This window comes from Salvelinus fontinalis, chromosome 35 (assembly GCF_029448725.1).
Source record: "Salvelinus fontinalis isolate EN_2023a chromosome 35, ASM2944872v1, whole genome shotgun sequence".
Taxonomy (NCBI): domain Eukaryota; kingdom Metazoa; phylum Chordata; class Actinopteri; order Salmoniformes; family Salmonidae; genus Salvelinus; species Salvelinus fontinalis.
The window spans coordinates 37247508-37275219 of NC_074699.1; the positions used below are offsets into that span (position 1 = coordinate 37247508).

Consider the following 27712-nt stretch of genomic DNA (forward strand, 5'->3'; position numbering starts at 1 on the left):
TACAACCACATGGTTTATTTGCATACTTCACTTACCGGGAAAGAGAATGGTCGCATGGGAGGATCGGGTACGTTCCAAGTTGCCTTCTTTGTTGAAGTCATGATGCGCATTTGTGTTGTAGGTGAAATTACACAGATTCTGCACAGAATAAGAATATACATTCAAACTGCCTGGAAAAGCGTTTCTTAGATTAATTTAATTTGATATTCTTATATAAATTGAACAACACAGAAAGTAACCTCCCCTGCAGCCGATTGTGTTGACGAGCTGGAACGCGCTCCGCATTACGTTGGCTTGAAGTTGCATATGTACAGTACTGATCCTGGGTCAGTTTTCCGTTATATTCTCGTACGACTTGGGGAGAGAAAGCAACATCACCCGCAAGGGTTTTGATCGGCCAACATATGTTTTCTGACTGCAATGAGCGCAACACCCAAAAATATTAAGTGAAATCAAGCATAGGAAACAGTATTTGCCATTGATAATGTATTTAAATGTTCCCTGGCAAAGATCCCAAAGAGTGCCATTACTTGGAGTAATCTCTGAACGGTTTCAAAATGCCTACCTGTTGAATAGCATCTTGTCTGCAGCAAATACATGCATCGGAAGAGTGGAGTGGAAGATTAAATACATTTCTTTCAATGAAAAAATCACCCATAAAATAAATCTGAAGACAGATGTAGGCTATGTATGTAGCCAACTTCCCATTTTCCCATTTCCCACGAGAATGTGAAGCCAGCATAATACTGCATTCAAGTGCTAGTCGGTACTAGGAAACTGACAATTCTGACTTGCTAACTGGTTGAACGCGTTACAGTAGCCTAAGTATATAACATGAGTGGCATGACCGTAATAATCATAATGGAAAGGCCATAAGTGTAAGCCAACATAATTCATTATTTTACATGAACCTGTTTAACATGTAATACATGCATTATGAAGAAAATTGTGTAATTTAGGCTCCACGAAATATGAAATGGGTTATGAATAAAATCGTGTACTGTTGCCTACATGACAAAAAGGCCTTCTGATTACAAGTGCACCAGTATCCAAAGTATTAAGCGAAATCAAGCACAGAAAACAGCATTGGCATTAATAAAACAATATTTCCCACGAATTAAGTCGCCCGTAAATGTGCGTCTTTTCTCAAAAATTCTGTTCAGCAAGTCTAAAACAGTACATATAGGCATACAACGACACATTTTAAAACATGCTTAAACAAAGACAACATTTCTGTATATTCATAACGTTGAATTGGCCATTAAGAAGAACAAAAAATGATGAAATATAAACTATCGCGTCTATATGGTTGTTGCAAAGGCTTGTGTGTAGCCTACTGGTTAAATGTGTGTCTTTCCGCACTAATTAAGAAGGACATACATTCGTGTCTTTTCTCACTAATTAAGCCAGACAAAAACGCACGCAGGAAATGTGTTGAAATGTATTATGTACATATATGCACGAATTGATTGTGAGACTTTGTTGCAGCCGGACAAACTAATAAGAGGTTATAATTCATTGGAATAGGCGGCTCTTGAGGTAACGGTGGTCAATTGAAAACGGATCAACTGGATTCTTGAACCCCGGGGAACAGGGGTAGTCCAGCAGATGGTGATGGTGACATACTGAACAGTTCGACATGGACAGGTGCACCACAGTTGTGATTGTATGTTTGTTTGTACAGTTATGGCTGTCCTGGTATTATTTTGTGTTCTCACTAAACACCCACATTTGTATTTGTGTGGGAAATGTTTGTAGGCTATGGTTGCTGTTTGTATTTCATTGAACTTTAGGCCCATACAAAGACAAATCACACAACATAGACTACCAAATAACCTTAGGCAAAAATACACTAAATAAAAGTCAAGTGAAAATAGTTATAAATGTCTTGATTAATTATGAGTAGCTAAACCATATCGACTTTTGGACGCTGATGCGCAGGAGAACCCCTAGCTGTCAATCAAGCCGGCGCGGTGAACGGATTATGACGCTCAAGAGTTCCAAATGACGCAACAATACAGTTCCAGAACAGAGAAAGTTCCGAAGATGTTATTCGGTTCCACATTAAAACTGCGCTCTGACAAGTGGGATTTCAGGTGAGTCAAATATTTACAAACCTTTACCATACATTAACCATCCGCTAGCCTACTTAGCCTATAATTCAGTCATGGTAAGATAACACATGTGAAGGTAAACGTTAATGTATTTGGAATATTTTGTATTTCTGACATTATCTAGCTAGCCTTATAAAACACAATTATTAATTATGGATTCGTTTTTTTCTGTTGCTATCAATCCATCCATCTGTATTTACTCTTCTGTCTGTTTGTCTTGCTGACTTATCTGTCTGTCTGTCAGACTATCTGTCTGTCTGTGTACTGTCTAGCCAGCATATGCCAGAAAGGTTCTTTCACATAGGCTCATATTCACAAAGTCTCATAGAAGGAGAGCTGATCAATAATCCGTTTTGTCTTTTAAATCAAACTGAATCCGTTTTGATGGACAGGAGGGGACCTGATCCTAGATCAGCACTCCTACACTGAAACACTTTGTGAACACAATCCAGGTGTGATTATGAAGTTGTGATGAGCTATTATTATATTAGTCCCGTGATGTAGGCTAGAGCTTGAGTACTGTAGTCTGAAGGCTGTTTCTGAATTCACTGACCTGGTGAGTAAATGTTGTGTACAATGGCACCATCTAGTGACAGAAACATAGAAACACACATTGTTGCTGAACGAAGGCATCTCTTATATTTTCCAGAAATCAAACTTGTAGACCTTTCCTGCAGTCTCTGAGGAGATGGACACCTCTTCTTCTTCTGGACGATCTCCGTCTCCTACTGGGACTGTCTTCTTACCCCCTCCTATCATGTGGAACAGTCTGTAAGTCATTCATCACATAACCTAGCTCTGGTCCAGGGCATTATGTGCGGCTTGCTGAAGGAAGGCTCAGTGTCTGCAAGCTGTACTTAACGCCCTGGACCAGAGCTACACATTACCCACCTCTGGCCATCATGGACAGTCAACTCATCACATTCACGTACTGTAAGTCACAGTTGAGTGAGTTGTGTGATTAAAGGCAGTTTAATTGAGCAGAAGTTTAATTATTATTGTAATATTGTAGTAAATTGTCTGAGTTCACTTCCTAAATAATGTGTTGACATTCCTTCGCTCCCAGCTACAAGCAGGCAGAGATGGAGGTTCAGTTCCTGAGGGAAGAGAAGAAGACCTGTACAGAGTAGGAAGCCCACATGCTTGAGTTGAGGGGGAAGGATCGAACGATCCAAAATCAGAAGAAGGAGATGGACAGACTTCAAGTGTGCCTCTGGGAGGAGGCAAAGAAGAAGAGGAATGGTGGAACGGAGAAGGACGAGATGATTGAACAACTACAGTCTGAGACAGAGCATCTCAGAGCCCTTTTGAAAGATGAAAGGAGGAGAAGAAGAGTAGAAAGGGGTATAATGAAAGAGTGGAAGGCTGAGATCCTGAGACTGAGGGAGGCAGAGAGCCAGAGGGAGGCAGAGAGCCAGAGGGAGGCAGAGAGCCAGAGGGAAGCAGAGAGACAGAGGGAGGCAGAGAGACAGAGGGAGGCAGAGAGACTGAGGGAGGCAGAGAGACAGAGGGAGGCAGAGAGACAGAGGGAGGCAGAGAGCCAGAGGGAGGCAGAGAGCCAGAGGGAGGCAGAGAGAAAGAGGGAGGCAGAGAGCCAGAGGAAAGCAGAGAGAAAGAGGGAGGCAGAGAGAGCCACAGAATGGGAGGAGAACCAGGGAAACATGCAGGAGATCAACAGACTAAAACAACTTCTGGAGCTGCTGATGGTGGACCTTCAACTGGCCCACGTAAGACATGTCATTGTTATTATTAAAAGGCAGTGTATATTCACCCGGCTGAAAATGAATGGCGGCAGTATGCTAACCCAATGTTAACTTTTATGCCTTTCCTAAACGTTAACCCTTACCTTAACCTCACTGAAACAATACCTAACCTTTAACCATAACCCAACCCTAGGTCCTAAACCTAACCTTCATTTATCTCAACCCCTACGCCTTTCTTCTGCCGGTTGAATATCCACTTCCTTATTAACGTCATTACTGTTGTTGTTGTTGTTGTTGTTAACTGTATCTGTGCAGGTTGTAAATAATTGCATTAGTGAAACATCATTTGTAGGAGTCATTTCTACAAGCAGAAACATCAGAGGCAACATTGTTGTAACATCACACAAATTGCAATGGGAATTTCTCAAACCCCTAACTGAATGGGCAAGCTCGTTGTGTGTTTGTATTTGTACACATTTTGGACATAATTGATTCCATAAAATGTCTCATCATTTTTTCAAACCATGTCAATACATTAATTGACAATGAATTGTCCAGATGAATTGATCAAAATGACTCTACTATTGATGTTGTCCAGTGTTTGATTCAATTAGCTAGGTCTAAGTTGTATTTCTATGTATCATTCTCTGCAAATGCTTTGAAAGTATGTCTTGGTCAAAGATTATCACTAATTTAACCTTTTCAAATTAAGCAAGAGATAGAGAGATTGAGGATCAGGCAGAAAGTCATGGAGGATCAGCGACCAAGACTGGCCTGGAACAACAAACCTATTGAGACAGAAAGAGAGAGGGAAAGAGAGAAAGAAAGGGAGAGAAAAGCAGAATTGGAAAGACAAGAAATGAAGAAGAAAGTGAAACAGGCAGAAGAAACGATAAAAGTGTTAGAAGGAGAGATTGAGAGATTGAAAGAGACTGAAAAGGAAATCATATTTGAAAGAGAAAGAGACATGCGTATTGCAGAGAATGAGAAAGTCAAACTGGTTAACGAAAAGGTGAAAGAGTTAGAGAGAGAGGTTGAGAGACTGAAAGAAGATATGACAACAAAAGAGATTCAATACAAAATCAAATTTGAAAAAGCAAAAGAAGCGTATAGAAGACAGAATGAGAGAGTGAAACAGGTTAACCAAAATGTACTAGTGTTAGACAGAGAGGTTGCGAGAATGAAAGAAGAGATTAGATTGAAAGACGAGACTGAACCAAAGAAAACATTTGATAGAGACAGAGAGAGAGAAAAGGATTGGAGACGAACTGAAGAGGAGATGAAAAATAGAGTGGAGAGAGAGATGGAGATGGAGACAGCCCTCATCAATGACAAAAAGAAGTCTGAATTGGAGGAAGTCTTCAAGAAAATCAAGGAACAGCTGAAAGAATTAGAAAATATGGAAACAGACAAATATAAATGGAAACAGAACCAAATGGACATGGAGGAGAAGATGGAGGGTGAGAACAACAAACAGAAAGAGGTAGAAAGAAAGAGAATGGAGAAAATACCAAAACAGAGACAACAAGAAGATGAGAAGAAGAAGGAGATGGAGAGAGAAGAAGAAGAGGAGAGACGCAAACAGAAGCACATAGAGATGGAAGAGGAAGAAAGAGAGCGGGAGAAAGAGAGACAGAGACAGATCAAAAGGAAGAGAATGGAGAAGAGACAGAAAAACATTGAAAGAGAAGAAGAGAGACAGCGAGAGATTGAAAGAGAGCATGAAGAAGAAAGATGTAAACAGATGCAAATAGAGATGGAAGAGGAAGAAAGAGAAGAAGAAGAGAGACAGAGAGCGATCGAAGAGAAAGAGACACAGAGAGAGATGGGAGAGAAAGAGATACGACGACAACAACAAGAGGAGAGAAAGAGAACGTTTGAGAGAGATCAAGAAGAAGAAGATATATGGAAACAGAAGCAAATTGACATGGAGAAGGAGGGAAGAGAGAAGGAGAACATGAGACAGAGAGAGATAGAAGAGATACACAGGGGACAACAACAAGAGGAGAGACAGAAACAAATGGAGATGAAGAAAGAAAGGGAGAAAGACAATGAGAATCAGAGAGAGATGGAATTAAAAGATCAGCAACAAAAAGAGATGGAGAAAGAAAAGATGATTATGAGAGAGAGGGAGGAAGCAGGAAGAAGAAAGGAGGGGCAGAAAAATATTTTTGGGGAAATTGAAGGACAGAATGAACTGGAGATAGAACAGGAGAGAGAGATGGAAGAAATGCAGGAAGTGATTAAGGAAGCAGAGGAAGAGTACAGGGAAAGAGAAGAGAGAGCAAAGGAAGTAAGCATGAAGTGATTAAGGAAGCAGAGAAAGAGTACAGGGAAAGAGAAGAGAGAGCAAAGGAAGTAAGCATGAAGTGATTAAGGAAGCAGAGGAAGAGTACAGGGAAAGAGAAGAGAGAGCAAAGGAAGGAAGCATGAAGTGATTAAGGAAGCAGAGGAAGAGTACAGGGAAAGAGAAGAGAGAGGAAAGGAAGTAAGCATGAAGAAACATGTAGTAGTTAATGTTAAAGCAAAAGCACGGGACGTCTTCAATAGACGTAAAGAGAGGAGGTTAGAAGTGTTGAAGGGGGAACGAGAACACATAGAAAGAGGACAACAAATCAGCAGGGAGAAGGAGGAAAGACGGCTGGAGATGGAAAGAAAACAGGAGAGGGCAAGACGACAAGAGGAGCAGGATAAAAAACAAGAGATTGAAATTGCTAGACAGAAAGAAATGTTCAGACTAAGAGAGGAGGAGAGGCAGAGAGAGGAAGAGAGAGAGGATCAGAGAAAGAGAGCCATTGAAGGCTATTTATCTTTAATCAGCGAGAGAGAGAAGATAACAGAGGCAAAAAAAAGAGAGGAGATGGCGGAAGAGGAGGAGGAAAAGGAAGATGACAAGGAGGACCTTGTCCCACCCTATAAAAATAGCCGAAGGGGAGCAATGGGCTGGGTGAATAAGAAGTGGGAGAAGAGGAACATCAAGAAGATAGAGAGAGCATATCAGAGAGAAGCTGAGGAGGGCTATAAGATCGTCCACATAGGTAAGACCTGTTTTCCCTCTGCTTATAACATCATCCTCTTTAGTCTCCTCTACACACATAAGTTCCACACCAGTCATCATGTTGCATCATTGTTTCAATATAAAACTACTGTCCAAAATGCTGATCTATTATCAACTTAAATGGAATGTACCCAGGGAATTTAGAATGGAAAACCCAACTGGATCTCAATGGTCCTGGTCTAAAGTAGTGCATCATAGCCTTTTGGGGCCCTAAGAAACGCTTTGTTTGATCTGGAGATGGCCAGCAGGAGGGGCCAACGAGGCCACAGGCATGGGCAGAGAACCAGGAGGGGAGTTCAGAGAACCAGCAGGAGTGGCCAGAGAACCAACAGGGGGGGCCAGACAGCCAGCAGCTAGAAGCTCCAGAAAAGGCTGAGACATCAGAGCTAATCTCAAAGAAAAAGAAAAGGCCAGGCATCTGGAAGAGAATTAAGATGGGGTAAAGAATGTTTAAACACATGTATTCATGTTTTACACTGTTAATATATATGTTGTCACTTCTATTATCCAAATGTGAGGGTTTAGTGTACATGCAACACACATGTAAATATATAGATACTTACCTGTCTCTGATGTCTCACAGTATTCCTGACCTGCTGTCTGCCTAGAGCTGGAACTCGACGAAGCCACAGTTCCATTGAGGTTACGTTGGTCATTAAAAGTGTCGCCCAATAATTCCTCCTCCTCTTTAAGTCATCAAGCCACATTTCCTCCACAAAACATTATCGTCTCCTCAAGCCAGCAAGTATCCTCTTTATCAGGCAACAAACCATCGAAGGTCAGTGACCCTCCTCCCCAGAGCAGAGGTTCTCATCTTTATCCTAATTAAATTCATCTCTACTCACCACCTCTACAGTCCTAGAAAATATCCCCAAATGGACATGGTTTAAACAGAAGTCCTCCCCTGAGACCAGTGGCTCCACAAACCAGAGTTTCTCATCTTTATTCAAGTTGAACGCAACTCTGATCATTTCCACCACCTCACCTGTTAAGGGGAGGTGCTGAAAAGGAGGTCTGGGAGGAGGTCTGCAGGGAGCCTGGACCGGACCGGTAGCAGCTAAGTTGCTGGCTCCATCCCCGGGCAGAGCTACTCAAGTCAGGCCAGTGATGTTTGACGATGTCATTTTTGTTATTAAAGTTTTACGTTTTAATAAAAGCATTTATTAAAAAAGCTATATTGTTGTTACGGTGTGGATTGTTTTCTCCTCAGATTCTTAGAGAAGCTATTTCAATCTGATATTTCTCCTCTGGTCTAAAATAGATGTGTATAGAGGACTCCTCTCTAATATAACATGTCACACATTGTAGCAAACTGATGGAATGTTAGGTGTCTCATTGAAAGTCTAACATCTACCGTGACTACTGGATGTTTCAATTCTAATAAATAAGAGAGCAACAGTAGACGCATCGTTAGCTCTCCCACCTCCAGTTCAGTACTTGGGTCGTTCCACCAGTTGAGGACCTTTTGGGGAGTGTAACTTTTATTCCACCTAATTCTAACATTCTGTCATAAAGAGCACATGTTCAACTTAATAAAAAACATGTTTTCCCATCTCAAAAGTAAAACATACATACTATAGCAAAGGGCCTATTAAGTGCCAAATAAAGTGACAGGGTGGACTGTAACAGAGTTGACTATTTCATTTGGAATCAACCATAGATCCCCATGTGACAGGGGGAATGGAATGCAAGCTTACCAAACAAATGTAAATTGTTTCAACATTTCTAGACTGTCTATCTATAGGTAACAGGGTTGATGTGTTATAATTCACCCAGTGGTGATTGCAGCATGTACATCTTGGTGGGGAAAACTCCCCCAAAATGTTTTAGATGAATGCCAGCAAAACCACTACACAACACAACACTAAACAATACATTAATAGCACTATAACTTTGACAAACGGTGCCCACAAACTGTTAGGGTCGACATAAAGCAGTCCCAACAGCAGAGCTTTCTTTTCAGCACCATGGAGTGAGTCCTTTTTAAAAAACATAGCTGATATGGCTGACTTGCTTTAACAAATGTGGTTTCTACTGATACTTGAGGGGACAACGAGTGGATAACAGGCAATCCGTCATTTTGATTAAGACATTAATGAGAGAGCTAGGATGGACGTAGTCAATATATATAGTCTACATGTGCACCACCAAGTCAGAGCAGTAGGCTAAGTTATGAGAGGGGAAAGGCACAAAATTATTAGGGTGAGACACATGGGCTCCTAACAGCTTACAACACAACATACACTTAGTATTACTTTCTTAGCTACAGTATACATATCTCCCTGGCATATTACATCATTTGTAGAGCAGCATTCAATACATTTTTGGACTCACCTTGTTGTGCTGTGCTCTCTTGAACAGGAAGGTGGCGCGGCGGTTTGTCGTCACAATTTGTCATCAAAGTCTGGCATTCTCTGGATTTATGCTGCTTTCAAGACAACTGGGAACTCTGAAAAAACAAGGTTGAATCATGACGTCAGTGATCTTCAGGTCAGAGCACAAGAAAGATGCCCGAGTTCCCGACTTGGAATTCCGAGTTGGATGACCGTTCAAAACTTGTTTTCCCAGTCGGAGTTCCCAGTTGTCTTGAACTCACTGAAGTCTAAGATTTCCCAGTTCTGAGTTTCCAGTTGTTTTGAATGCGGCAGAAGTCATGCTGAATAGCAGGCTAGTGATTGCTTTGCTAAGCTTGTAGTTAGCCACTGATTCCTTCCAAACCACTCATTATTGAATTTGCCATTTCCAACTTATTGTGTAATGCTTATGCCCAATGGTTGATGAGCACCGATACATTTTATCTATAATTTCTCTTCATAATTTCTCTTCGTATGACAAGGATTGGAAAGGATTTGCCAGTAGCTTGTTGACTGGATTCATGATGATGACTGCTAGCTTGGTAGCTAAGATTTAGAAAATATGATGTTGACATGATCAGTCCAATCAAAGCTACGGTAAATATAACCTGATTTGATGTCATTTTATCTGTGGCCAATGACCTTGAGAACTATTGGATGGGCACTTCTAATGTAACTCTATGGCAGCACCCAAGGGGCTTGAATTTTCAAGCTCTCCTCATAGATTTTGCAGTGACGTAGTGTCCCCTTGAGTGACAGAACACTGAACCAATCACGGTGCAACTAGAGAACATTACCAACCCCTACTCTCCGTATTTTCCCCTGGCTGCCCCACCACAGAAAGCACTGAGAAAGGCTGAAACACCTGCATGTTGGAGCTGCCTTACTTAAGAAAGCAAGAAGAGACCATGTCTGTATGACGCTTTATTAACTCAATGACTTTTCTTTATCATTGGTTGCAAACTGATATGTGACACATATTAATGCCAGAATATGAGGCAAAACAAGCAACATAATTGCAAAATGTTTTTTTGCTAAACACGTGGGGCTCAAATCTGACTTGCCTAGTTAAATAAAAAAATATATCTATAAATGTAATATTCTAAATCGGCTGATGATAGTGAATAAGTTAAACCCTTTGTTTTTCCAATTCGGTGTCATATTCACTTTTTGGAGGTGAAATGTAGCTAAAAATGTGCTATCCCCTGCTCAGAGGGTTAAGGAACCGTCTTAAAACTGCAACGCATACGCCTGTAAAATGTGCTATCCTCTGCTCAGAGGGTTAAGGAACCGTCTTAAAACTGCAACGCATACGCCTGTAAAATGAAAAATATCAATACCTTCCCAACTACGTGACATAGAGATCTCAAACAAATTTGACACTGTAAAGAGTCCTCATCTCTTGAATTCAATTAGTTATTTTTTTTTTTACTTCTATAAAATCTACAAAATGTAAAATAAATCACTTTACATAAAAGTTCTTCAAAAAAACATCAATATCTTCCACCCCATATGACTTTCATGAATACAACCAACTGTTATTGGTTCAGGGACGTCATGCCTCCAATCAACAGCAATTTGTGTTGTATTTGTTGACTTTGGATACTTTTTTACAAACGTTAATTATATTTGCATGAATAATACTGTAAAATGTCAATAGATTCCACCCCATGTGACATTCATGAGTAAAACTAACTGTGATTGGTTCAAGGACCTCATCCCTCCAATCAATAGCAATTACTTTTGTATTTTTGGACTTTGGTGATATTCTACCAACTTAAATTGACTTTAAATTAAAGATACTTTCTTAAAACGTCAATAGCTTCCACCCCATATTACTTTAATAAATACAAACCACTATCATTGGTTCAGGAACCACATCCCACTAATAAATGTCAATTACTTTGGTATTTTATTTACTATATTTTTTTTTAAATGAATTTGAATTGGCTTTACCTGAAAAATGCTTCCCTAAAACTTCAGTCGCTTCCACCCCATATTACTTTTATGAATAAAACAAACTGATATTGGTTCACAGACCTCTTCCCTCCAATCCACGGCAATTACGTTTGGACTTTTGGACATTACAAATGAAGTCAAATTGAAAACAGTATTGGTGTTGTTGAATTAGGTTTTCATAATAGCAAGCTAGGACTGATGGTTTGGTTATCTAAACTAGCAAGTATGTTTGTTTGGTTACCAAGGCAACTACTGTAGCTATCTAGAAAACTTGCTAGCTACTTCAGTACCCCTATGGGGGTACCACAGGGTTCAATTCTCGGGCCGACTCTTTTCTCTGTATACATCAATGATGTTGCTCTTGCTGCGGGCGATTCCCTGATCCACCTCTACGCAGACGACACCATTCTGTATACTTCCGGCCCTTCCCTGGACACTGTGCTATCTAACCTCCAAACGAGCTTCAATGCCATACAACACTCCTTCCGTGGCCTCCAACTGCTCTTAAACGCTAGTAAAACCAAATGCATGCTTTTCAACCGTTCGCTGCCTGCACCCGCACGCCCGACTAGCATCACCACCCTGGACGGTTCCGACCTAGAATATGTGGACATCTATAAGTACCTAGGTGTCTGGCTAGACTGCAAACTCTCCTTCCAGACTCATATCAAACATCTCCAATCCAAAATCAAATCTAGAGTCGGCTTTCTATTCCGGAACAAAGCCTCCTTCACTCACGCCGCCAAACTTACCCTAGTAAAACTGACTATCCTACCGATCCTCGACTTCGGCGATGTCATCTACAAAATAGCTTCCAAAACTCTACTCAGCAAACTGGATGCAGTTTATCACAGTGCCATCCGTTTTGTTACTAAAGCACCTTATACGACCCACCACTGCGACCTGTATGCCCTAGTCGGCTGGCCCTCGCTACATGTTCGTCGTCAGACCCACTGGCTCCAGGTCATCTACAAGGCTATGCTAGGTAAAGTGCCGCCTTATCTCAGTTCACTGGTCACGATGGCTACACCCACCCGTAGCACGCGCTCCAGCAGGTGTATCTCACTGATCATCCCTAAAGCCAAAACCTCATTTGGACGCCTTTCCTTCCAGTTCTCTGCTGCCTGCGACTAGAACGAATTGCAAAAATCTCTGAAGTTGGAGACTTTTATCTCCCTCAACAACTTTAAAAATCTGCTATCCGAGCAGCTAACCGATCGCTGCAGCTGTACATAGTCCATCTGTAAACTACCCACCCAATTTACCTACCTCACCCCCATACTGCTTTTATTTATTTACTTTTCTGCTCTTTTGCACACCAGTATCTCTTCTTGCACATGATCATCTGATGATTTATCACTCCAGTGTTAATCTGCTAAATTGTAATTATTCGATTTATTGCCTACCTCGTGCCTTTTGCACACATTGTATATAGATTCTCTTTTTTCTACCTTGTTATTGACTTGTTTATTGTTTACTCCATGTGTAACTCTGTGTTGTTGTCTGTTCACACTGCTATGCTTTATCTTGGCCAGGTCGCAGTTGCAAATGAGAACTTGTTCTCAACTAGCCTACCTGGTTAAATAAAGGTGAAATAAAAAATAAATAAAAAATAAATAAAAAAAGTGGATGTTGAACACATTTCTACCGGCAAATGAACGTGGCAAATGAACACATTTCTACCGGCAAATGAACACATTTCTACCGGCAAATTAACACATTTCTACCGGCAAATGAACACATTTCTACCGGCAAATGTGTCAAATTATAGCCATGGTATTAAAGGGATAATCAACTCAAGGCTTTATGGGTTCTCTGGAAAATAATGCAAGTCCATGGAAGGTCAGTTCCACAGTGTTCATTATTTGCCAGAGAACTTCATAGACCCTCTTGATTATCCCTTACATAACGTTATGAGATGGATTTGCCTTTCTTTGCAACAGTGGAAGCTGCTGAGGAGACGATGGCTCATAATAATGGTTGGAATGGAGTCAATGGAGTGGTATCAACCACATCAAAGATGGGGTTTCCATGTGTTTGAGACCACTCAATTGACTTCATTCCAGACATTATTATGCGCTGTCCTCCCCTCATCAGCCTCCACTGCTTTGCAATTAGTTTGTTCGTTTTCAGTTGTTAGCATTTAGCTAACAGCGTCTATGTGAATTTGGTATCAGTTTGTGCTAATTTGTTAGCATTCTGGTAATAGATGCCCATAGGTTTTTCTTGTGTTTTTAGCACCCGCTCATGTGCTATGCCGGTAATACTGTAAATCCTGGTATGAGAGAAGGATGGTATGACAATATGAAAATATGGATATCGCCCAAGCCTAATCACCACAACTACCACAACTTCCACACCTACGTACCACAACTACCACACCTACCACAACTACCACATCTACTATCACCAAGCCTACACAGCTACTATCACCATACCTACCAAACCTACCTACCACAACAACCTACCACAACTACCACACCTATCATCACCATACCTACCATATCTATCATCACCACACCTACCAAACTTACCTACCACAACTACCACCACACCAACCACACCTACCATCACCACAAGTAACATACCTACCATCACCACATCTATCACACCTACCATCACCAAACCTACCACACCTACCTTCACCACACCTACCATATCTACCTTCACCAAACCAACCATCACCACACCTATTACACCTACCATCACCACAGCTACCTCACCTACCATCACCACACCCACCAAACCTACCTACCTACCACAACTATCACACCCATCTACCACAACTATCACACCTACCTACCACAACTACCACACCTACCTACCACAACTACCACACCTACCTACCACAACTATCACACCCATCTACCACAACTGTCACACCTACATCACACCTAACATAACCACACCTACCATCACCTCACCTACCATCACTATACCTACCATTACACCAACCATCTCACCTACCATCACCACAAATACCATACCATAATTACTTCACCACACCTACCATCATTAAACCTGCCATCACCACACCTACCATACCTACCATCATCACATCTACCATAACCACACCTACCATACCTACCTTCACCGCACCTACCACCACCACACCTACAATCACTATACTTAATGTAGCAGTGTGATGTTGTTCCCCTAGATTATGCACCAAGTTGCACACAAGGACCAATTCAAATAGGCCAGGTCAAGAGGGGATGTTAATAATTTGATAATAATAATAATAATAATAATTCAGTGTATTTTTTAAATGTAATTACAGCTGCATATCTAATGTTTTTCTTTGGTGTACAAACACATTTTCATATCAATATTGTACATACATGTGATTGTAAAAGTTTTGTATATTTTGGTTTGGCCCATCGCGGGTTTGGCCCATCTTTCCGTTTGGCCCATCTTTCCGTACCCCCTTATTGTTCTCTAGAGAGGTATGTAGTCCTTAGCTCCGAAATTGTTTAATATAAAACCGTCATAATGTTACACAATGTACTGTTATGCTACCATAAGTTTGTTACAATGTGGATAATATAAAGATTTATGTTAACAAGTTTCACAAAGCTTGCTAACTAGGGTATCTATTGTAACTTGTGAGTACTTGGGACAGTTTTTGAGTGAGTGTCCATGTGCTTGCGCAGGTGCCTGAGAGCTAGGACTGTGGTTAACATAATGTGTGGTGTCTCTTCGTGTGCAGGTATGTCTTTTATTTTGTCCGAATTATGTTCTGTGTCATTTTACTTGTAATGTATGGTGTGCTGTTGTGCATTGAATGTGTGCACGCAGCCCCTGTTATTTCCTTTCGGCGCTCTTTTGCCTGACTTTCGGCTAGCAAGGTGCCTGAGATCTAGGACTGCGCCAAGGGTTAACATAATGTGTGTTGTCTCTTCGTGTGCAGGGCAAATAAAAATAATTCAACTAGTAGACCTTCAGTTGTGGCAGCGTCCTAATTAAAAGTACACAACGCAGAATGAACCACGCTACACAAGGTAGCCAATCAAAAGTCATAGGCCTAATCATCAATCAAATATAAAATATAATCTACATATGAATGTAGTAGAGTTCAAATGGTTATTCCATCAAACTTCAAATGATTAGAATAGTACACAACGCAGAACAACCAGGTTGGGGGTCAGTGGCCCAAGCCCGAGAACAGGAATATTCCAAGTTCAGACAGAAGGGGGGAGTCAGATCGCTATGATCGCCAGGAACTTTACTTTTGGTGTCTATTTTTAATTGTTGCGCTACTGGTGCTGCCTGTTGATGTTAGGTAGGCAGCTACAGTAGCTGAATGATGTTAACATCTTCGGGTTTTGTTTCATTAAATGTATTTTATTTCATCTGGGTGCTTGCGTCACCTACTAACACCCTGGTACTACCCGTAGCTCCCGCTCTCCTCAGTCCGAGAAAACACTGAGAGAGAAAGGTATGTGTTGCAGATTACTCCTTTGTAGAAGTCCATAACGTGAAATAAATAAAAGATCCCAAGGTTAATGCTGTAGACATTGTTATAAGGGAGTGTGAGACTATTGAAACATGTAACTTTCAGAGTTTTATTGTTATTAATATAGTTTACAGAGTGCTAAAAGTGCTGTTGCTAGCTAGCATGCCTTTCTGTGGTGCAGACGGTTAGCGGTGCTGGCGTTGCATTATGGGAGATGTAGTTTTGTCCTCTAAGGTCTGAGTGGGATAGAGGCGTGGGATAGAACAGTGGGATAGAACACAACACTAAACAATACATTAATTGCACTATAACTTTGACAAACGGTGCCCACAAACTGTTAGGGTCGACATAAAGCAGTCCCAACAGCAGAGCTTTCTTTTCATCACCATGGAGTGAGTCCTTTAAAAAAAAACATAGCTGATATGGCTGACTTGCTTTAACAAATGTGGTTTCTACTGATACTTGAGGGGACAAACTATGGCATAAGGGGACATTGAGTGGATAAGAGGCAATCCGTAATTTTGATTAAGACCTTAATGAGCAAGCTAGGACGGCCATACAGTGGTTCCTCCTTTAAAAGTTGCATCATACTACGGCTCACCTTGCGGGCTGCCGCGGCATTCCATGGAGCGGCATTTAATTGTCAGCCATTTTTTCTGTTACTGCAAGTTAGTGCTAGTATGACCACCAGAGGGCATCTTTGAGAACCATTTGATAGTCTTCCATATTGGCATTACCAGAGACGGGGAGGGCACGCGGAAGACCGGGGTTCAATCCCCCGACGGGGAGGAAGGACTAGGTTGTTCTTGTAAATAAGCATTTGTTCTTAACTGATTCCATATGTGTTATTTCATAGTTGTGATGTCTTCACTATTATTCTACAATGTATGTAACTATTCTTCTACAAGGATCCAACTAAAGACGATGCGTTATGGAGAGATTGTAAAGACTAATGTTTATCCCCGGTATAAAACAAACTAGCTAGCGTTAGCTGAATGTAAAAGCCATGTATGCTGTTTTTAATACAGAAATCCTCTGAAGCCAACAGTCATGTGAGATTTTTATGTTGTTGAAAATTACTAGTATTTCCATTTTTCAAATGTTCATGTTTATTTTTTGTTCGTTGTTGAAATAATGGTGGAATTGTACAATAGTTTTAAAGTGTAGAATGAATACACAAAACAAATGAAGATGTCAAATTTGAACTTACTGTGTCCCATGTTGAAAAACTACACACACACACACACACACACACTCTCACACAGTGCATCTAAGTAGGCCTAGCTACAACCATTCTGTCCTGGAAGTCAGTTCAGCCTTCCACAGAGGTGAAATACTGAGTCAACTTTTCCCTGACAGAACCTGCCTCCTGACCTGCTCTGTTGGCCTGGATGGCTCTGCCTCTCATGCCTCATCCCTGCTGTAGTCACATCTCCACATCACAAGGCTTTGTGAGGACGTTGTGGAGGATGCACATTGCAACCACTAGGGTATCAACCTTGCTTGGGAGTAGGTTTATTTCTTGGTAGAGGATCCTCCATCTGGCTGCAAGGATCCAGAATGTCTTCTCCTCTGTCATTGTAGCTCAACGGAGACGATAGTTGAACATTTCTTTCTCGTAGCTGATGTTATGCCCGGCATATGGCCTCATCAGGTGGGGCTTTAGTGGAAAGGCAGCATCCAGATGCCAAATACCTGTAATGACAAAATAAATGTTTTGTTATTGTTTAAAAATCAATTCTATTTTACTCTTCACAGAAGTTGGATTGTGCAAAACCAGATGGAAGTCCCTCCGTGACATTTTTGAAAGGCACCTACGGAAGGCCCAGCTCAGTGGTTCTGGGGGAACCAATCAGAAAGAATGGAAATACATGAAAATATGATCATTCTTGATACCTTACGTCCAGCCAAGAAGGTAAGTTATAATACACATTTGAAGTGATTGCACAGAATTCTAAATCTCAACAAATTGCAGTATTGCTGGCTTTGTTTTCTACCTGCTAAGTCACAAGGTGATTGGCTCATGTCAGCTGGTATCCCATTTCTGAATGAGTGATTATAGAGGCCTATAGATTATGAATCAGTCTCTTATTACAGAGGAATGATGAAAACCAGCACTATTAGACATTGTGGCCCAGATTTTAGAAATAGATTGAGGCTGAGCTGAGGTTTCTGAAGTTTACATAAAACACGTATAACTTTTCATTTATGTTGACCTTTTTTCAGCTCAAGAGGCAACCTCAGCCTTGAAAATGCTTATTCGCCTCAGCCACGAAAATGCTTATTCGCCTCAGCCACGAAAATGCTGATTCGCCTCAGCCTTGAAAATGCTTATTCGCCTCAGCCTTGAAAATGCTTATTCGCCTCAGCCACGACCGATGGATCCCGATGACGCTGAAGACGACGTCCCTGAGCCCTGACCATGTGCTTCAGATGCCTGAACAACAGTCACCAGCGGATAAAGGATCAAAGATTGTCATTTTGGATAAAACCCAGTATCTGATAGAGGCGAGTAGGCAGTTGAGTAATTCGAAACATTATAGACCACTGACTCATTCATTGCAGCAGGAGATCCAGAGACAAATGAGGGAGATTATAGGGGACCTTTATGAGAATAATTACATTACAGACAAACAAATGTTTTATCTATTTGGACCAGATACTCCACGCCCCAGACAATTTTATTTGTTGCCTAAAATCCACAAACCTCCTGAGACTTGGACCATTCCCTCAGAGGTTCCATGTGGGCCGATCGTATCGGATTGTGGTTCAGAATCGTATAGAATAGCGGAGTATTTGGATTATTTCATAAATCCCCTGTCACGGAAACATCAAGGTTTCATTAAGGATACATACGAATTTGTGACAAAATTGAAAGGAATTAGTGTGCCTCAAGAAACTGTTTTTTTTTCAATTGATATTGACTCCTTGTATACTAATATTGACACCAACTTGGGTCTTAGAGCAATCAGAAACATTTTCCATAAATATCCAGACCTAGATAGACCAGATGGGGCTTTGTTACAACTATTGGAACTTAGTTTAAAAAGAAATGACTTTGAGTTCAACTCTAATTGGTTCCTTCAAATCCATGGTACAGCGATGGGGAAGAAGTTTGCCCCGTCATATGCCAATATTTATATGGCAGACTGGGAACAATCAGCCTTCACCAAATGCATAAAGCTTCCATTTTTGTATTTACGGTATCTAGATGATATATTTGGGTTATGGACACATTCTTCCTCAGATTTTATGGAATTTGTGAATATTTTGAATACACATCATCCGTCGATCACGATTAAATACAACGTTCAGCCGGAACGATTAGAATTTTTGGACACCGAGGTATTTTTTGTAGAGGGGAATGATAACCTGAAGCAATTAGCAACAAAGGTTTATTTTAAACCTACGGACACTCATTCCCTCTTACATAAATCCAGTTTTCATCCAAAACACACCTACAGAGGGTTGATAAAGTCGCAGCTTATAAGATTTCATAGGATTTGTACACAGGAAAAACATGTAAAGGAGGCTATAGGAATTCTTTTTAAGGCTCTCAGACCCAGAGGATACTCGAAACGTTTCCTCCGCACCATAAGAGCGGAGGTGAACACTATGGTGGTAACTGAACCTATATATGGGCGGACTAATAACGATGGATGTATTATCCCATTTGTCACCACATATTCACAGTCTTCTATGAAATTTAACTCCATAGTGAAGGATCATTTTAAGCAGACAAGTGAGGATGGGGACACCCTCGAACAGTTTAGAGTAATATCAGCATATCGGCGAAATAAACATTTGAAAGATGTGCTGGTACACTCTGGATTCAAGGAGAAGCTGGTGCGGAGGGGACCACACTTTAGACAAGTAAAATATATTCAGAATAAATGGTCGGGTCTAGGGGCCCCAGTATGGGAGGGATTTCAATTGAAGACCACCATCATTGTATATGGAATTGAATGTCTGAAATGTGGGAAACTGTATATTGGAGAAACCAGGAATTCCTTGGAAGCCAGACTCAAACAACATCTATATCATATAAGTAAAGAGTCAGTTAAAACCATATTATACACCCACTTTAGATCTCATCCAGTAGCTCAGTTAAGAATAGCAGGGTTGGAATCTAACCAAGGGTGGGCGCTAAAACATAGACAGATCAAGGAGCGAAGTTGGATCAACAAATTGGGTTGTAATCCCACAGGTCTTAATGAAAAGTATTAGAGACCCTAACCCTTCTAACCCTGACCGGAACATTAAACCTGAACCATCCTAGTTTACCCTCACCTTAACCTGAGCAATCTTAGTCCAAACCCTAGCCGATAATCCCATTCCTGAACCATCCTAACCCTAGTTAACCCTCACCTTAACCTGAGCAATCTTAGTCCAAACCCTAGCCGATAATCCCATTCCTGAACCATCCTAACCCTAGTTTACCCTAACCTTAACCTGAGCAATCTTAGTCCAAACCCTAGCCGATAATCCCATTCCTGAACCATCCTAACCCTAGTTAACCCTCACCTTAACCTGAGCAATCTTAGTCCAAACCCTAGCCGATAATCCCATTCCTGAACCATCCTAACCCTAGTTTACCCTAACCTTAACCTGAGCAATCTTAGTCCAAACCCTAGCCAATTATCCCATTCCTAACCTTAACCACAATCTTAACCTCAAGTCTATTTCAATCCCTAACCCCAAACTTTGGCCCCAATACTGACACTAAGTTTAACCCCAGCCTCAAACTTAACCCTAACTTGGACCCCAAGCCTAACCCCTTGGTTCACCCTAACTATAATCCTTATCCTAATCCTAAAACCTAATCTTAATTTTGACTATAACCTTAACCTTAATCCTAATCTAAACCCTGACCTTAACCTCACCCTTAACTGCAGCAATCCCCACCCTAGCTCTAACCTTAACCCCAATCCTAAACTTAGCCGCAGCCCTGACAATAACCTTAGATTTAATCCTAACCCGAACCATAATCCTAACCTTAACCCCACCTCAAGCCCTAATCGCTAATCCTGAACCTTGACCTAGATTCTGACCTTAATTCAAACCCAAGCCTTAAATATAATCCTAACCTTAACTCCAAGCCTAACCCCTTGGACTTAAAACGTGGACGTAAGGAATCCCATAGGCCTGATAGAGATTAACCAGTCTAACCCTAACCGGATTCCTAAACTCGAACTCGGGCTCCATAAAGAGGTATCCTGAGGAGCCTGGTAATTAGGGAGCATGTGTTGATGTATTGCCTGGAGGTTTATCCTCTTAGAGGAAAATGTTATTTTTATCTGTTTTCCTTCCGGTATGAACCATAACCCCTTCTTTTGGGGAATATCTCCTAATTTCCCGTAGAACAATTATGTATCCTTAGGAGCAATAGAATTAGAGAACATGCGCCCGTGTACTTGGTCCTCTTGAAGGGCAATTTTTTCTTAAACCTAACCCTAACCCCTAACCCTGACCCTAACCCTCCCCCATAACCCTAAACCTCCTAACCCTCCCCCATAACCCTAACCCCTAACAATAACCCTCCCCCATAACCCTAAACTCTAACCCTAACCCTGCCCCTAAACCCTAACCCTTTTCTTAGGTCTTTCCTTTCTTTTAACAGAATAAAACAATAAAAGAAAGAGGCATTTTAGAACTTACTTCAGTTTAATTTATGATCTTAGGAGGACACCTACGGGCCTTTTTAAGTACTACACCTAATATAACAGATCCTCAGAAGAGGGATAAACAGGAGATAGGCCTGTGCACCGTAAAACAAACTAGCTGAAACGAAACACAATCCTATTCAAAACCTAGCCCCTAAACCTAACCCCCCCTAACCCCTAACCCTCCCTTCCCCCCTCCGGTTTCCACCTGTCAGAGGATGGAAGTGGATCAACCGACTCAAAACTAGAAACCTATCCCGTAACCCCAACCTAACCCTAACACCTAACCCCTAACCCTTCTCCTTGCAGACTCTAATCCCCCACCCTAACCCCAAGATCCTCATGCCTAACCTTAACCTCTAGACCCCCTCTAGACCCCCATACCCAATCTTAATTCAACCCTGACCTTTACTCTACCCTAATTCCCCACCCTAACCCCGAGATCCCCATGCCTAACCCTAACCTCTAGACCCCCATACCTGATCCTAATTTAATCCTGACCTGTACTCTAATCCTGACCCTAACCGTTACCCCAACCCGAACTCTAACCTTTACCCCTAGCTTCTAAATCCTAACCCTAATTCCAACCCTAACCCCTATACCCTCATACCTAAAACCTTACCTCTTAGACCACAGCTCTGAGCTTGGCCCCTGGTCTCTATTCTTAGTTCTGAATCCCTGGTTGCTCTGAGCTTGGCTCCTGGTCTCTATTGTTAGTTCTGAATCCCTGTTTTTTAACCCAAGACCACAGCTCTGAGCTTGGCCCCTGGTCTCTATTCTTAGTTCTGAATCCCTGGTTGCTCTGAGCTTGGCCCCTGGTCTCTATTCTTAGTTCTGAATCCCTGGTTTTTAACCCAAGCCTTATTTTAAAATCTGATTCTGGTCTTTTTATATATATATATTTTTTAGTCATTAAAGTATTTTATACAATAGTCTAAACCATTTATCCTAAAGGGGTTGCCTGTGCCAGTGCACATCAGATTCGTCTGTTTTTCTTTGAACCTAACCCCTAACCCTTAACCCCTAACCCTTTACCCCTAACCCCAACTTGCACAATTGGTGGCTGACTAAATACTTTTTTTGCCCCACTGTATATAGCTTCGCTATTGTTATTTTACTGATGCCCTTTAATTCTTTTCTTTTTTTTTCTTTCTTTTTTTTAACTGCATTGTTGGTTAAGGGCTTGAAAGTAAACATTTCACTGTGAGGTCTACTACACCTGTTGTATTCAGCATTTCACTGAGGTCTACTACACCTGTTGTATTCAGCATTTCACTGTGAGGTCTACTACACCTGTTGTATTCAGCATTTCACTGTGAGGTCTACTACACCTGTTGTATTCAGCATTTCACTGTGAGGTCTACTACACCTGTTGTATTCAGCATTTCACTGTGAGGTCTACTACACCTGTTGTATTCAGCATTTCACTGTGAGGTCTACTACACCTGTTGTATTCAGCATTTCACTGTGAGGTCTACTACACCTGTTGTATTCAGCATTTCACTGTAAGGTCTACTACACCTGTTGTATTCAGCATTTCACTGTGAGGTCTACTACACCTGTTGTATTCAGCATTTCACTGTGAGGTCTACTACACCTGTTGTATTCAGCATTTCACTGTAAGGTCTACTACACCTGTTGTATTCAGCATTTCACTGTAAGGTCTACTACACCTGTTGTATTCAGCATTTCACTGTGAGGTCTACTACACCTGTTGTATTCAGCATTTCACTGTGAGGTCTACTACACCTGTTGTATTCAGCATTTCACTGTAAGGTCTACTACACCTGTTGTACTCAGCATTTCACTGTAAGGTCTACTACACCTGTTGTATTCAGCATTTCACTGTAAGGTCTACACCTGTTATATTCAGCATTACACTGTAAGGTCTACTACACCTGTTGTATTCAGCATTTCACTGTGAGGTCTACTACACCTGTTGTACTCAGCATTTCACTGTAAGGTCTACTACACCTGTTGTATTCAGCATTTCACTGTGAGGTCTACTACACCTGTTGTATTCAGCATTTCACTGTGAGGTCTACTACACCTGTTGTATTCAGCATTTCACTGTAAGGTCTACTACACCTGTTGTATTCAGCATTTCACTGTGAGGTCTACTACACCTGTTGTATTCAGCATTTCACTGTGAGGTCTACTACACCTGTTGTATTCAGCATTTCACTGTGAGGTCTACTACACCTGTTGTATTCAGCATTTCACTGTAAGGTCTACTACACCTGTTGTATTCAGCATTTCACTGTGAGGTCTACTACACCTGTTGTATTCAGCATTTCACTGTAAGGTCTACTACACCTGTTGTATTCAGCATTTCACTGTAAGGTCTACTACAACTGTTGTATTCAGCATTTCACTGTAAGGTCTACTACACCTGTTGTATTCAGCATTTCACTGTAAGGTCTACCTGTTGTATTCAGCATTTCACTGTAAGGTCTACTACACCTGTTGTATTCAGCATTTCACTGTGAGGTCTACTACACCTGTTGTATTCAGCATTTCACTGTAAGGTCTACTACACCTGTTGTATTCAGCATTTCACTGTGAGGTCTACTACACCTGTTGTATTCAGCATTTCACTGTGAGGTCTACTACACCTGTTGTATTCAGCATTTCACTGTAAGGTCTACTACACCTGTTGTATTCAGCATTTCACTGTGAGGTCTACTACACCTGTTGTATTCAGCATTTCACTGTGAGGTCTACTACACCTGTTGTATTCAGCATTTCACTGTGAGGTCTACTACACCTGTTGTATTCAGCATTTCACTGTGAGGTCTACTACACCTGTTGTATTCAGCATTTCACTGTGAGGTCTACTACACCTGTTGTATTCAGCATTTAACTGTAAGGTCTACTACACCTGTTGTATTCAGCATTTCACTGTGAGGTCTACTACACCTGTTGTATTCAGCATTTCACTGTGAGGTCTACTACACCTGTTGTATTCAGCATTTCACTGAGGTCTACTACACCTGTTGTATTCAGCATTTCACTGTGAGGTCTACTACACCTGTTGTATTCAGCATTTCACTGTGAGGTCTACTACACCTGTTGTATTCAGCATTTCACTGAGGTCTACTACACCTGTTGTATTCAGCATTTCACTGTGAGGTCTACTACACCTGTTGTATTCAGCATTTCACTGTGAGGTCTACTACACCTGTTGTATTCAGCATTTCACTGTGAGGTCTACTACACCTGTTGTATTCAGCATTTCACTGTGAGGTCTACTACACCTGTTGTATTCAGCATTTCACTGTAAGGTCTACTACACCTGTTGTACTCAGCATTTCACTGTAAGGTCTACTACACCTGTTGTATTCAGCATTTCACTGTAAGGTCTACACCTGTTATATTCAGCATTACACTGTAAGGTCTACTACACCTGTTGTATTCAGCATTTCACTGTGAGGTCTACTACACCTGTTGTACTCAGCATTTCACTGTAAGGTCTACTACACCTGTTGTATTCAGCATTTCACTGTGAGGTCTACTACACCTGTTGTATTCAGCATTTCACTGTGAGGTCTACTACACCTGTTGTATTCAGCATTTCACTGTAAGGTCTACTACACCTGTTGTATTCAGCATTTCACTGTGAGGTCTACTACACCTGTTGTATTCAGCATTTCACTGTGAGGTCTACTACACCTGTTGTATTCAGCATTTCACTGTGAGGTCTACTACACCTGTTGTATTCAGCATTTCACTGTAAGGTCTACTACACCTGTTGTATTCAGCATTTCACTGTGAGGTCTACTACACCTGTTGTATTCAGCATTTCACTGTAAGGTCTACTACACCTGTTGTATTCAGCATTTCACTGTAAGGTCTACTACAACTGTTGTATTCAGCATTTCACTGTAAGGTCTACTACACCTGTTGTATTCAGCATTTCACTGTAAGGTCTACCTGTTGTATTCAGCATTTCACTGTAAGGTCTACTACACCTGTTGTATTCAGCATTTCACTGTGAGGTCTACTACACCTGTTGTATTCAGCATTTCACTGTAAGGTCTACTACACCTGTTGTATTCAGCATTTCACTGTGAGGTCTACTACACCTGTTGTATTCAGCATTTCACTGTGAGGTCTACTACACCTGTTGTATTCAGCATTTCACTGTAAGGTCTACTACACCTGTTGTATTCAGCATTTCACTGTGAGGTCTACTACACCTGTTGTATTCAGCATTTCACTGTGAGGTCTACTACACCTGTTGTATTCAGCATTTCACTGTGAGGTCTACTACACCTGTTGTATTCAGCATTTCACTGTGAGGTCTACTACACCTGTTGTATTCAGCATTTCACTGTGAGGTCTACTACACCTGTTGTATTCAGCATTTAACTGTAAGGTCTACTACACCTGTTGTATTCAGCATTTCACTGTGAGGTCTACTACACCTGTTGTATTCAGCATTTCACTGTGAGGTCTACTACACCTGTTGTATTCAGCATTTCACTGAGGTCTACTACACCTGTTGTATTCAGCATTTCACTGTGAGGTCTACTACACCTGTTGTATTCAGCATTTCACTGTGAGGTCTACTACACCTGTTGTATTCAGCATTTCACTGAGGTCTACTACACCTGTTGTATTCAGCATTTCACTGTGAGGTCTACTACACCTGTTGTATTCAGCATTTCACTGTGAGGTCTACTACACCTGTTGTATTCAGCATTTCACTGTGAGGTCTACTACACCTGTTGTATTCAGCATTTCACTGTGAGGTCTACTACACCTGTTGTATTCAGCATTTCACTGTAAGGTCTACTACACCTGTTGTACTCAGCATTTCACTGTAAGGTCTACTACACCTGTTGTATTCAGCATTTCACTGTAAGGTCTACACCTGTTATATTCAGCATTACACTGTAAGGTCTACTACACCTGTTGTATTCAGCATTTCACTGTGAGGTCTACTACACCTGTTGTACTCAGCATTTCACTGTAAGGTCTACTACACCTGTTGTATTCAGCATTTCACTGTGAGGTCTACTACACCTGTTGTATTCAGCATTTCACTGTGAGGTCTACTACACCTGTTGTATTCAGCATTTCACTGTAAGGTCTACTACACCTGTTGTATTCAGCATTTCACTGTGAGGTCTACTACACCTGTTGTATTCAGCATTTCACTGTGAGGTCTACTACACCTGTTGTATTCAGCATTTCACTGTGAGGTCTACTACACCTGTTGTATTCAGCATTTCACTGTAAGGTCTACTACACCTGTTGTATTCAGCATTTCACTGTGAGGTCTACTACACCTGTTGTATTCAGCATTTCACTGTAAGGTCTACTACACCTGTTGTATTCAGCATTTCACTGTAAGGTCTACTACAACTGTTGTATTCAGCATTTCACTGTAAGGTCTACTACACCTGTTGTATTCAGCATTTCACTGTAAGGTCTACCTGTTGTATTCAGCATTTCACTGTAAGGTCTACTACACCTGTTGTATTCAGCATTTCACTGTGAGGTCTACTACACCTGTTGTATTCAGCATTTCACTGTAAGGTCTACTACACCTGTTGTATTCAGCATTTCACTGTGAGGTCTACTACACCTGTTGTATTCAGCATTTCACTGTGAGGTCTACTACACCTGTTGTATTCAGCATTTCACTGTAAGGTCTACTACACCTGTTGTATTCAGCATTTCACTGTGAGGTCTACTACACCTGTTGTATTCAGCATTTCACTGTGAGGTCTACTACACCTGTTGTATTCAGCATTTCACTGTGAGGTCTACTACACCTGTTGTATTCAGCATTTCACTGTGAGGTCTACTACACCTGTTGTATTCAGCATTTCACTGTGAGGTCTACTACACCTGTTGTATTCAGCATTTAACTGTAAGGTCTACTACACCTGTTGTATTCAGCATTTCACTGTGAGGTCTACTACACCTGTTGTATTCAGCATTTCACTGTGAGGTCTACTACACCTGTTGTATTCAGCATTTCACTGAGGTCTACTACACCTGTTGTATTCAGCATTTCACTGTGAGGTCTACTACACCTGTTGTATTCAGCATTTCACTGTGAGGTCTACTACACCTGTTGTATTCAGCATTTCACTGAGGTCTACTACACCTGTTGTATTCAGCATTTCACTGTGAGGTCTACTACACCTGTTGTATTCAGCATTTCACTGTGAGGTCTACTACACCTGTTGTATTCAGCATTTCACTGTGAGGTCTACTACACCTGTTGTATTCAGCATTTCACTGTAAGGTCTACTACACCTGTTGTATTCAGCATTTCACTGTGAGGTCTACTACACCTGTTGTATTCAGCATTTCACTGTAAGGTCTACTACACCTGTTGTACTCAGCATTTCACTGTAAGGTCTACTACACCTGTTGTATTCAGCATTT

At 41.2% G+C, this 27712-nt stretch overlaps 2 protein-coding genes across 8 annotated transcripts; both read left to right on the forward strand.

Annotated features, from left to right (window-relative positions):
- The first annotated feature begins 2314 nt into the window (after window positions 1-2314).
- LOC129834808 (golgin subfamily A member 6-like protein 22) lies at window positions 2315-7986 on the forward strand. Of its 4 annotated transcripts, none has more exons than XM_055900106.1 (4): window positions 2315-2885; window positions 3181-6855; window positions 7113-7314; window positions 7459-7986. In XM_055900106.1, exons 2-4 carry the CDS (start codon window positions 6312-6314, stop codon window positions 7481-7483), a joined length of 771 nt encoding a protein of 256 aa, XP_055756081.1. In that variant the 5' UTR covers window positions 2315-2885; window positions 3181-6311; the 3' UTR covers window positions 7484-7986. The 4 variants fall into 3 exon arrangements, 2 of the variants coding, with proteins under 2 accessions (XP_055756081.1, XP_055756080.1); XR_008756299.1 differs by having other exon boundaries at window positions 3181-7314; XM_055900105.1 differs by having other exon boundaries at window positions 3181-7986.
- Window positions 7987-14821: 6835 nt separating this feature from the next.
- LOC129834806 (uncharacterized) lies at window positions 14822-22405 on the forward strand. 4 transcript variants are annotated; one of them, XM_055900101.1, is made up of 3 exons: window positions 14822-14897; window positions 17403-17559; window positions 17871-22405. In XM_055900101.1, the coding sequence occupies exon 3, from the start codon at window positions 17997-17999 to the stop codon at window positions 19869-19871; it is 1875 nt and encodes a 624-aa protein (XP_055756076.1). In that variant the 5' UTR covers window positions 14822-14897; window positions 17403-17559; window positions 17871-17996; the 3' UTR covers window positions 19872-22405. The 4 variants fall into 4 exon arrangements, with proteins under 4 accessions (XP_055756076.1, XP_055756075.1, XP_055756077.1 ...); XM_055900100.1 differs by lacking the exon at window positions 14822-14897 and adding an exon at window positions 15376-15626; XM_055900102.1 differs by lacking the exon at window positions 14822-14897 and adding an exon at window positions 16613-17153.
- The last annotated feature ends 5307 nt before the right edge of the window (window positions 22406-27712 follow it).

What these genes read in the sequence shown, in the direction of transcription:
- LOC129834806 (XM_055900101.1), top strand. Translation starts at nt 17,997, where the DNA reads ATGCTTATTCGCCTCAGCCACGACCGATGGATCCCGATGACGCTGAAG.
- LOC129834808 (XM_055900105.1), top strand. Translation starts at nt 4,566, where the DNA reads ATGGAGGATCAGCGACCAAGACTGGCCTGGAACAACAAACCTATTGAG.